Genomic DNA, 11,851 nt, shown 5'->3' with positions numbered 1-11,851 from the left:
AGCGTCTGAGCTCATCTTAAAATAAAAGTCCCCTCTAACCAAGTCACATGACAGGACCCATGAGGTCAAATAAAGCAATTCATTAATTAACACAGAACAGCGTGCCGGTCCGAACAAATGAATGTTGTTTATTATATCTGAGTTCAAGATTATTGTAAATTTTGAGTTTTTTTATTTTATTTTACTGAGGTTCACTCTCCGGTTAGTTTTGCAGGACGCAGGGGAAAACGTTGTTTACTAGTTTCCAGATCTCGATCGACCAATCAGACGATGAGTTGCGTGCAGCCAATCAGAAGTCGCCCTGCGTCCACTTATCAGAAAATAGCTCACTCTCTGTCTGCCGGCGCGCGGACGAGCCGTGATGTCACAATGACCCTGGTTCCTGAACTTTACGGAACGTTACTGAACCTTCTAGAGATGAGGAAAAGGAGGAATGTGATTGGTTGCTGGTGGGGAACGGAATGCTATAAAAGCACCCCGCGACACGACTCACTCAGAATCACAAAAGTCGACGATGGAGAAAGGTTGGCTATTGTTGTCTCGCAGAGAGATGCTCAACATCTTTAACCCCTTCACGTTAAGGGGTGCCGTGGCTTTGGCCACTACCGGAGCTCTGATCTATGGTATCAGACGCGGTGGCTTTTCCTGGATCTGGGGAAGAGTAAGTTCAGTGATTTATTGGAGAATTATAGGGTTAACTAGCTCTACTCTGCTTTAGAGAGTGAAATAACCGTTTGAAAGAGCTGCAGTCGGTTTAATGTGATCGTATTACTTTAAATAGAAAGGCCACGAATGTACAAGGAACTGTTTACATCATATATTCATTCCTTCATCACACCTCGGTAAAATTAATAATGGGGCTTTAGTGTCAGTAAAGAGGCCTACTAGTCCTTCGGGAAAATAAGGGCTTTTAAATGAAGAAAAAGCTTCTGTTTTAGGGATAAAATTAAACTTTAAACAGTTTCCTCTTTTAATAAAAGTGTTATTGTGCAGTTAAATAAAGAATGTATATGGAATATAAAAACAATATTTATGTTAATTTTTAAATGTAATAGGATATAAATAACATTGTTATTAAATTGTACTGAGAATTATTACATTTACTGTATTTGGTTTTAATGTTTCATCATATGAATTTAAATGTATATGTTGTTTTTTATGTATTATTATTATTATTATTATTATTATTATTATTAATTATTACTGCGACCCTGAACTGGATAATGGGTTAAAGACAATGAATAAATGAGTGTTATTAATTACTATTATTATTAACTGACCCTAATTGGTCCTTTTAATTAACCATTTTCACTAAACTCCTCTTTTTTCCTTCTGAATTTGTAGAAATCACAAAACAATCAGGATGCTTCCCTGAACATGGGGGTAGATGGCTATATCTGTGTTGGCCTGCTGGACAATGAGGCAAACCAGCACAGTTCAGACCACACCCCTCTGAACACCGAGAGTGCCTCAGTAGCTGCATCAACCTCTGGATCCAATGAGGTTGATGACAGCAACGTCAGCTCTGAGCAGCCTGGTACCAGTCTGCGTCCCGCCAGGAGGACTTCCGCTTGGTACGATTTATCAAAAAGAGGCTGCACGACAAAGCCCCTCACAGCCTACGCTCTCGCTACAGGGGTGCACAAACGACAGCTGGAGGCACAGAAATATAGGCCACAAGTGGAGTGTCATATCGTGGTCATTCATGACCCGGAGTACGAGGAGATGGTGCGGAGGTTTGACGAAACCACATTCATAGGTCGAACCTATCGTGCGAGAGGTCCGAAGATCTTAGAGGCACGGACCTTTATCTTCTTGGATGAAGAGCCTGAGAGCAGCGTCAAGGAGGAGATGCCTTCAACCAGTCAGCAGCAGGACGTTGAAGGCAGTGTCTCAGGTGCTGAAGAGAGCGGGTCATCGGCAGGAGAAGTGGTTCAAGGTAATGGCCACAGTGAGAGCACCAGCACAGAGCAGTGTGCTCCAACTCCTGCCACACAGCCAGGTGAAGAGGACATTGAAGGCAGTGTCTCAGGTGCTGAAGAGAGCGTGTCATCGGCAGGAGTAGTGGTGGCTCAAGTTCTTGACCACCCTGAGAGCACCAGCACAGAGCAGTGTGCTCCAACTCCTGCCACAAACAGCAGACGGTGGAAGATTGGCTCCCGTCTGAGGAAGGCATTGAGAGCCTTCAGTTGCTGCTCTGCCTCCAGAGACAGCAACAGTGAACCTGAACCAGCGGTTCAGGACGAGCCCAATCAGAACCAGGGCTCCAGGACGCCTCGAAGATCTGGAGGGTTCCTGAGGAGGCTGTTCCACAAACGGAGATGAGCAGAGTCCACAGAAGTGTTGGTAAGTTCTGTCAGCTTCTGTTTATAAGCAGAAAAATGAAGGAGGAACATTGCGCAACTGGCGCTGAAAAAAACCTGGTTTGGGAATCCAGAAACACAGTGGACTGACTGAGTGAGTGAATTTTTCCACAGATGAGCGACTGTGATGCCTCGATGATGAACTTCACATCTCTCATTTGATCAGGATGTGGGTAAGATTATAAAAACAGCTTTCCTACATCTTTGTGGGGAACATCGTTGAGGTAAAAAATTCCTTCCAATCTGCTGCACTATTATTATGCCCCCAGACTATTATCATTATTGTACACTTAGTTGGTGGTCATTTAAAATCCGATCTGTAGTTTGATCAAAGGAGGATGGATCCCCTTTGTGAGTCTTGGTTCCTCCCAAGGTTTCTTCCTCCAGGCTCGAGGGAGTTTTTCCTTGCCACTGTCGCCTTCGGCTTGCTCACATTGGGCTTTGATTTAAATGTTGTGTTGTGACACTAACTATGTGAAGCTGATTTGTGACAACTTAAGTTGTAAAAGGGGCAATATAAACAAATTTGATAATCCTCTGCATGAAGCACAGTCGCACAGTGGAGTTCTCCGTGTGGATTTATATATATTTTTATATCCAAATTATATATTTTTATATACAAATGATATATTTTTATATCCAGATTATATATTTTTATATACAAATTATATATTTTTATATACAGATTATATATTTTTATATACATATATATATATATATATTTTTATATGTTTTATAATAAAAGGTTTTTCTAAAAAATTCAATGTTTGTCTGGTTTTGTACAACTTTGTTTTCTGGATTTTCACTGCTTTACTTTAAACATCTCTGCACAAAATATTTTTAGAAATGATGAAATGGTTAAAGTGGCAGATATTCATCTGAAGTGCTCACTGTAGCACAGTTTAAATTGTATTATGTTATTTTTATGAGGGTGTGTACTGAAGCCCACTGACATCTGTTTTCAGGTGTCTTTAATAAATGATTTTTCTAAGGAGTATCTGTTTATAAAATGCCAGATAAACTTCTCATTTCAAAATGTATGCATTAGTTCATGTAAATATTAGAATATAAGGTAAATAATGGTATTTTATGAATTGTGTCAAAAGTCTGACATGGGCTTTAATGGAGTGTACTAGGCTTAAATGGCCCCTTAGAGATTAATGGTGAAAAAAGACTATCCCTTCCTAAATAAAATATATATTTATGAAATCATTAAAGCTTAAATATATGGTCTAACCATTATATCATTTTGCCCACATACAGAAATATAATATATTCCCATTTTGTTGTGTCCACATTAAAAGAAAGCCCATTTTTAAAGATACTCATCTGTTTAGAACTTACAATGATCTGTAAACTAAAGTACAACAAATCAGAAAACCTTCCGTGTACAAACTTGACCAGTTTAAATATTTAGCAGTGTTTGTCTAAAGAAGATGGTGTTCAACTTCAGATTAGCTTTGTGTACTACCTCAAACTCCTCTTTCCACTTGAAAGAAAATGTCCTAAATCACGTAGTTCAGAAAAATCAAAACATATCTCTGGCTGAAAATAGCAAAGGAACGTGATGACAGGTACATTCCAAGAAACACACTTGAGCAATCGTCACAGTGGAATTTGTAGAAAATAATCAGTAAATTTGCTAAACACCAAGAATTTGTGAAGGTATAACTTTGAAGAGGTATTTGTGGGAGAGGAAATTTTCTACAACCCAAAGTTCCACTGTCACATGTGCTCATGAGTTTTGCTCTAAATATACCTCAGTATGAATGGCACATGGGGTTAATGGGTTCATTTTCAAGAGCATATATATAATACGAACAGAGTCCACAGGTCATAGTCTACCAGAAGCAGTGCAACGCCTGAAAACAGCAGCGCACCAGCACGAAGACACAGCACTTAGGACACACTCCCTCGGTCGACACCAACCACAGTCCCATCCGACAGAAGTGGAGAAGACTGCCAAACTGCGGCCATGGATGGGAGGTTGCAAAAAGCTAAAAACTCCTGGATCTTATGGAGAAATAGACCCATGCGGACACATGGCCAAAACTGACCAATGCTGCTGTAGAGAGAGGGCAAGACCGCCCACTCAGTTATCATACAAACATTTCATAAATAAGTCATTAAAATATACGAACAACAAATGTATTCATATATACACTGCACCATTTTGGGTGTAGAAATTTATTTCATGTCACACACACTGTGCACTACAACTTTTTTTTGTACCTCCCATTGTTCAAACAGTTACTTTGTTCAACTTAAAGCCAAGGGGCGGCACGGTGGTGCAGCAGGTAGCGTGTCAGTCACACAGCTCCAGGGACCTGGAGGTTTTGGGTTCGAGTCCTGCTCCGGATGACTGTCTGTGAGGAGTGTGGTGTGTTCTTCCTGTGTCTGCGTGGGTTTCCTCTGGGTGCTCCGGTTTCCTCCCACAGTCCAAAAACACATGTCGGTAGGTGGATTGGTGACTCGTAAGTGTTAGTGTGTGTGTTGCCTTGTGAAGGACTGGCACTCCCTCCAGTGTGTGTGTGTTGCCTTGTGAAGGACTGGCACTCCCTCCAGTGTGTGTGTTCCTGCCTTGCGCCCAATGATTCCTAGTAGGCTCCGGACCCACTGCAAACCTGAACTGAATAAGTGCTTACAGACAATGAATAAACTTAAAGCCAAAACTGTTATTGATAAACAGTGGTATTGGCCAATACAATCGGGATATTAATTTGCATATCGTTTTGTGTCTACTCTGAACTAATTTTACGCTCTCTCATTATCTTCGCTTTACTTACAGCTCAGCCAGAAAACAAAATGAAAACTGTTGAGAACTGAAATATAAATGGAGTAAATGTATTATAATTATATTATTACATCGTGTACTTACAGTACGTTTTGTACGTCTTACACAATGCAACGTCCTTAACTGAGAACAGACATATTCAAGGAATAAAACGTTCTATTTTAGGAGCTAGATTCTGAATTTGAGTTTTCCATTGCACCTTAAACAATGCAGCAGAAACGTTCTGACACCTAAATCTTAATTCCACTTCAAGTGGCAGCTAACATTCGGGTACATATCATTTACTTTTGTGAAACCCTTCACCTCCATCATAACGGGGCCAAAACTCAAAAGTAACAGGTTTTTGAACTGAAAGTGAGACAGAGAAACGCAACTGAGAAAACGCACAATTAAAAGCAGTCAATAATTATTTACGAAAGTGAAATTCAAACCTGACAGTTAAATGACAGATATTAGAACGAGCGGACATTTGTAGCACTACAGAAACCCTGAAGGGCCTGATAACTTCTTTCATTTACTTTTTGCTGCACTGATCAAGAATCCAATCAATGCTCTCACTAATGAAGGTGCTACTAAAGGAAAATAAAAGTTTAAAGCACGTTCCTGAGACTAACTTCCACATCATTTATTTATTTCTGCCTGTTATACGCACACCAAATACAGTTTAAATATTTATAGCATCACATGTACAAATTTAGCCATCAAAGCTTTAAATAAACAAAGACAAGAACAAATACAAAGACATTTAAAGAACGTCCTACTGGTGAGTTGAGCCCAAATGGTTCATAAATATGTTTAAATGGCTAAAATTGTACAAGTCATGCTAGAAATATGCTTTAGTGTATTTAACATCCAGAAAAAAATAGATAATGTGGAAGCAACATATATGAAACTTTTACTTTCCTTTTGTAGCACCTTCATTTAAAAGAGCATTGATTGGATTCTTGAACAGTACATTCATTTATTTGTACATTGTCTGTAAGCGCTTATCCAGTTCAGGGTCGCGGTGGGTCCAAGAATACACTCTGGAGTGGGTGCCAGTCCTTCACAAGGCAACACACACACACACACTCACACTCTCCCTCACACACACACACGCACACACACACACACGCACACAAAAACTCACACTTATGGATGCTTTTGAGTCACCAATCCACCTACCAGCATGTGTTTTTGGACTGTGGGAGGAAGGAAACCCACGCAGACACAAGGAGAACACACCACACTCCTCACAGACAGTCACCCAGAGGAAACCCATGCAGACTCAGAGAAAACACAACACACTCCTCACAGACAGTCACCCGGAGGAAACCCACGCAGACACAGAGAGAACACACCACACCCCTCACAGACAGTCACCCGGAAGAAACCCACGAAGACACAGGAAGAACACACCACAGCCCTCACAGACAGCCACCTGGAGTTGAACCCACAACTTCCAGGTCCCTGGAGCTGTGTGACTGTGACACTACCTGCACAGTACAGCACAAAGGAAAATGAAAAGATTATTAATAGTGTTTTGAGGCAGTAGCTGCGTCTTATTTGAGAGGCTGCATCCTTCGAAGGACGCATTTGTAGACCGATTACTTCACAGCGGCGTGAGTAGGCTGTCCCATTTCGGAAGTTCCTTCATATGCGGTGTGAAGCCTAATCGTATATCCTCGTCCTAATCCCCCTTCCGCTGGTTTCCTGTGGTTGATGTCATCATGTGATTGGATGAAATGTACGTCAATCAACAATTCGGCAAAGACCCTTTTAAACCTGACTAGACGGTTAATGCATGCCTGATGCATATTGGGTGTAGCTTTTACAGCAATGGTTGCTTTTATTTTTCATCTTATTTTTTCATTATCATTAATCATGACTACAGTAACACTTCAATTACTGAATCATAATCATTCTGACATGTCTTTTATACGTGAGGGAAATGGGAAATGCACTTTTATTAAATACATGTGCAATATAAAAAAACATTGTACATACAGTTGGAGCCAGAAATTTACATAGACCACATAAAAAGACACACATGCATATTTTTCTCACTGTCTGACATGAAATCAGAATAAACCTTTCCTGTTTTAGGTCAATTAGGATTACCAAAGTCATTTATATTTGCCAAATGCCAGAATAATGAGAGAGAGAGAGAATTTCTAAGGCATTTTTATTACTTTCTGCAAAAAGTTTACATACATTTCATTAGTATTTGGTACCATTTCCCTTAAACTGTATGACTTGGGTCAAACGTTTTGGATATCCTTCCACAAGCTTCTCACAACAGTTGGTAGGAATTCGGGCCCATTCCTCCTGACAGAACTGGTGTAACTGAGCCGTGTTTGTAGGCCGCCTTGCTCGCACCTGCCTTTTCAGCTTTGCCCATACAATTTCAATAGGACTGAGATCAGGGCTTTGTGATGGTCACTCCAAAACTTTGACTTTCTTATACTTAAGCCACTTTGTAACCAGTTTGGCGGTATGCTTTGGGTCATTGTCCATTTGGAAGACCCATTTGTGCCCAAGCCTTAACTTCCTGGCTGATGTCTTGAGATGTTGCTTCAGTATTGCCACATAATGTTCTTTCCTCATGATGCCATCTATTTTGTGAAGTGCACCAGTCGCTCCTGCAGCAAAACAACCCCACAACATGATCCTGCCACCCCCGCGTATCACAGTTGGGATGGTGTTCTCCGGCTTGCAAGCGTCTCCCTTTTTCCTCCAAACGTAACAATGGTCATTATGGCCAGACAGTTCAATATTAGATTCGTCAGACCACAGGACATGTCTCTAAAAATTAAGGTCTTTGTTCCTGTGTGTGTTTGCAAATAGTAATCTGGCTTTTTTATGTTTCTTTTGGAGTAATGTCTTCTTCCTGGCAGAGTGGCCTTTCATGCTCTCGTTTCACTGTGGATAAAGACACACTCTTACCAGCTTCAGCCAGCGTCTTCACAAGGTCTTTTGCTTTTGTTCTTGGTCTGAGATGCACATTTCAGACCAAAGCACGTTCATCTCTGGGACGCAGGTACACACAAAAATATAAAATACCTAAAGAGATGGATAGACATACCAGTAATTTAGCTAGAGTTGTATTTTCATGAGCTAATCACACATCTCTGTGTGTAAACAATTGACTTGAGTTCAACTAAACATGTTTATACTTTTATTTGTTAAATAAACTGCCACTATATTTTACATAGCTAAGACATTGGTTAACTTATTAGCAGCTGTTAACTTCATCATACTTGTTTTTTTTCATGCATAGTGGGGCCATTAATGTTCTTTAAATGTGATTGAGAAAAAATGCTGAACCGTGACAAAGGAGACAAAGAGATGTTTTCACTTGTATCCATTTACTATAATAAGAATTTCGAAATTATGAAGAAAATTCTCTGTAAGGTCCATCGCAGCATCCACAGACTAGTCCCCAAAAAGCAAGCCATTGGCAACGGTGGCAAGGAAAAACTCCCTGTCAGGAAGAAACCTTGGGAGGAATGGTAGACGCAGTAAATCCACAGTGGTGTTTAAAAGGCTTCTCACTAAATTTTTCAAAAGTGTCTCACCTCTCTGAATGTAAACTCAACAGGAGCCATTTCATATGAACACACACATGGACATCCAGAACCTGACATGCCTTTTGATCACCTACAAATGGATTTTATTGAATTAACACCACGTCTGAAAAAGAAATATTTGCTTGTGATTGTTGACGTGTTTTCAAATCTTTAACACACATCAGCTAAGTAATTGACATGCCACTACACAAACACTGTGCCTATCACCCTATGAGTGCAGGGGCGGTAGAAAGAGCAAGGGACACAATAAAACAAAAACTGATCAAAGTGTATCAAGAAACAGGGCTAAATCGGGTGGAAGCCCTGCCGCTGGTGTGCATGAGTCTGAGACAAAGAGTGTGGTCCAGGACGAAACTCTTCCCTTTCCAGATAATGTTTGGCCGTCGGCCAAATACAGGATGTGCTCCCAAAAGTGAAACACTGGCCTTGGAAGACGATCACATGCAAAAATACTGTGCAATGTTGTGTTCTGTTTTGTGTGATGTGCACAGGAGGGTGAGAGAATCTCTACCAAGCCCAGCAGTTACAGGACACACGGTGAAGCCTGGGGATTGGATCCTGACTAAGGTCTACATGAGGGCGAACTGGAAAGCGGATCGCTGGCAAGGACCGTTCCAGGTGCTCCTGACTACTCACACTGCAGTGAAGATTGCTGAGAGGGACACGTGGGTCCACATCTCACACTGCAAGAGCCCCAGCCCCAGAATTGACACAACAAATTCACCATGGCAGGAAAATGTACATCTTGTTCAACCTCTGCAAGGTGACAGCATTCATCTTCGCCTGCATCGTCCTGACAGCGTCCATCTGGATGACGGTGAAAATATGCAGGGAAGCAAAACCTGAGACTACAGAAAGGTTCATAGACTACAGTCAAAATGTTTACTGGCAATATGCAAACTTCACAGTGAAGACAACTGGTAACGCACATGACACGTACACTGTATGTTCACTAATGCCACATTCCAGCACTGATCCTTTTGAGTCTTCACTTTCTGAAAATACATATGATGAAGTGAATAAAGCTTGGATGGGTTTAGACCAGGGGTCGGCAACCTTTACCACTCAAAGAGCCGTTTGGACCCGTTTCACACAGTAAAGACAACACTGGGAGCCACAAAACCCTTTTGAAATTTTTAATGACATAACACTGCAGATAACAGGGTTTTTGCCTTTGTGTGATGTATAAACAAACTATACTGTGTTACATTCATGAAATCAACGAACGACTGCAGGGAAAATGAAATAACATTTCTGCATGCAACAAAACATTTTAACTCTGAAAAAAAGACGTTGGGTTGGCGACAAAAATATTTTAAATATTAAAATAATTTAGATGTTACAATCGCCACATCGCCATAATCTTCATAGAATTACATTTTGAAAATGAACAAACTAAAATAAAATAAATTTTAATTAAATTTTAAAAAATAATACTTATTTTCAAAAGCTGAGCCGCATCAAAGGGATCAAAGAGCTGCGGGTTGCCGACCCCTGGTTTAGACACAGCTAGTTATAATCTTACCAGCAAATTCATTCAGGAACATTTAAATCCCCATTCTCCAGCCATCTGCTTAGCTTTACAAAAAGGTTCCTATAACGAGACAGAAGCCTTTAAAACCACCTCCTTTATCGAAATTGAACAAACAAACATATATATTTTCTTCCTCCTTTAACGTCTGTGTAGTAATACAAGTTTCCTTGTGCAGATTCTAGAGTTTCTGTATGTGTTTAGTGTCCTTAGAGACAAGGGGGGACTGTAATGGAAATGTTTATATGTCTCTGTTAAAGACCGTCTGCTTCTTTTGTCTGTATATTCATTTCTAATCGTCAACAGAACTCACAAACTAAGTGTATGTCAGGTCAGTTCGAGGGCAGCTCTTTATCAGAACAAAACATTCTGTCCCTCATCTTGTTTATCAAACTGGGATGTCTCTAAGGACACTAAGCTTGCAGAAACTTAAGAGTGATTATCTTATGGTTATGACGTATACACTACCTTTATAAACTCTCTGTGAAAACATCTTCTTTGTCCACATTCACATAGTGCTCTGTAACAGTAATTGCATACCAACAACTTAGGGTACAAAGGAAGTACTTAGCAACACCCTAAGAATTATTAGAAATACCAACAAAGTTTCTAGAGGCACCCTAGCAATATACACTGCACCTTCCAGAAATCAGGGATAAAACAGAAAGGTGTATTCTCTCTTTTATTTATATATACAACAATGCTTTTATATAACAACAACACATTTCATAAATTACATTATGACATGTAAATCTATTAGGAAACTGTCATTTAAACACTTAAGACAAATTCATGTTTATAGTATTCGGTACTCCTTTTGAAGTGTATTAAGTTAAAAATGCTAAGACTCTGAACATGCATTCAAATTCACAAAACTTTTTAACAACTTAATGTCCTCTCTCTCTCTCAGTTGATTTAAAGGCCAGCTTTCCACCAAGTCCTGTCCAATTCATTTGCATAGCAAGGCCATTGGAGAAAAGTCTCCCCTTCATCCTCCTACTGCATCTTTTGTAGATGTCCCTCCCATAACAGCAAGCACATTGACCCTAAAATCATAAAATAGTAGTATAAAAAGTACGTTGACCATGTTGTCTGGCAGACACGTCTCCTTCCACACCACTCAAACTCTGCAAGACGTCTGTGTTGCGTCTGACTTGAACTTTAAGGTCCTTCATCTCTTCTGAAATCTCTCTCAGGTGCTGGAGAATGAGTCTGTAGAAATCTTAAAGCCAAAGAAAATACTAGCTACAAAAGTATGTGCAGTACAATTATCATAACACATTCAATGTGGCAATGCCAGCTTTTTACCTCGGGTGTGTACCAAATGAATGAATGAGTTACACTTAAAAACTCTATACAATGTACAAGATTTTAGAGTACTGTATAATTTATACGTCCTCTGGTTCTGTATCAATACTTTCACCAAAATAATAAAAAACACCTCACACTGACATCAGTTGAACAAGTGAAACAGAAAAACTATTTAAAATAGGCAGAACTTTGAAAAACACAAACACTAACGAACCAATGGAAAACACACAAAAACATGAAAAAGAATAATGCAAAACTATATACAAAATTAATAATTTAGGGC

At 39.9% G+C, this 11,851-nt stretch overlaps 1 protein-coding gene across 1 annotated transcript; it reads left to right on the top strand.

Moving 5' to 3' along the window:
• The first annotated feature begins 485 nt into the window (after nucleotides 1-485).
• LOC136695542 (uncharacterized) lies at nucleotides 486-2,993 on the top strand. Its single transcript, XM_066669667.1, has 3 exons — nucleotides 486-661; nucleotides 1,345-2,346; nucleotides 2,478-2,993. The coding sequence occupies exons 1-2, from the start codon at nucleotides 515-517 to the stop codon at nucleotides 2,323-2,325; spliced, it is 1,128 nt and encodes a 375-aa protein (XP_066525764.1). The 5' UTR covers nucleotides 486-514; the 3' UTR covers nucleotides 2,326-2,346; nucleotides 2,478-2,993.
• Nucleotides 2,994-11,851: the final 8,858 nt, after the last annotated feature.

This window comes from Hoplias malabaricus, chromosome 4, assembly GCF_029633855.1.
Source record: "Hoplias malabaricus isolate fHopMal1 chromosome 4, fHopMal1.hap1, whole genome shotgun sequence".
Taxonomy (NCBI): Eukaryota; Metazoa; Chordata; class Actinopteri; order Characiformes; family Erythrinidae; genus Hoplias; species Hoplias malabaricus.
The sequence above is the reverse complement of the archived record's forward strand: the minus strand, read 5'-3'. Positions and strand labels throughout refer to the sequence as shown.

What these genes read in the sequence shown, in the direction of transcription:
- LOC136695542 (XM_066669667.1), top strand. Translation starts at nt 515, where the DNA reads ATGGAGAAAGGTTGGCTATTGTTGTCTCGCAGAGAGATGCTCAACATC. An exon ending in TTTCCTGGATCTGGGGAAGA is followed by an intron (nt 662 to 1,344) that starts GTAAGTTCAGTG and finishes CTGAATTTGTAG; the next exon opens with AAATCACAAAACAATCAGGA.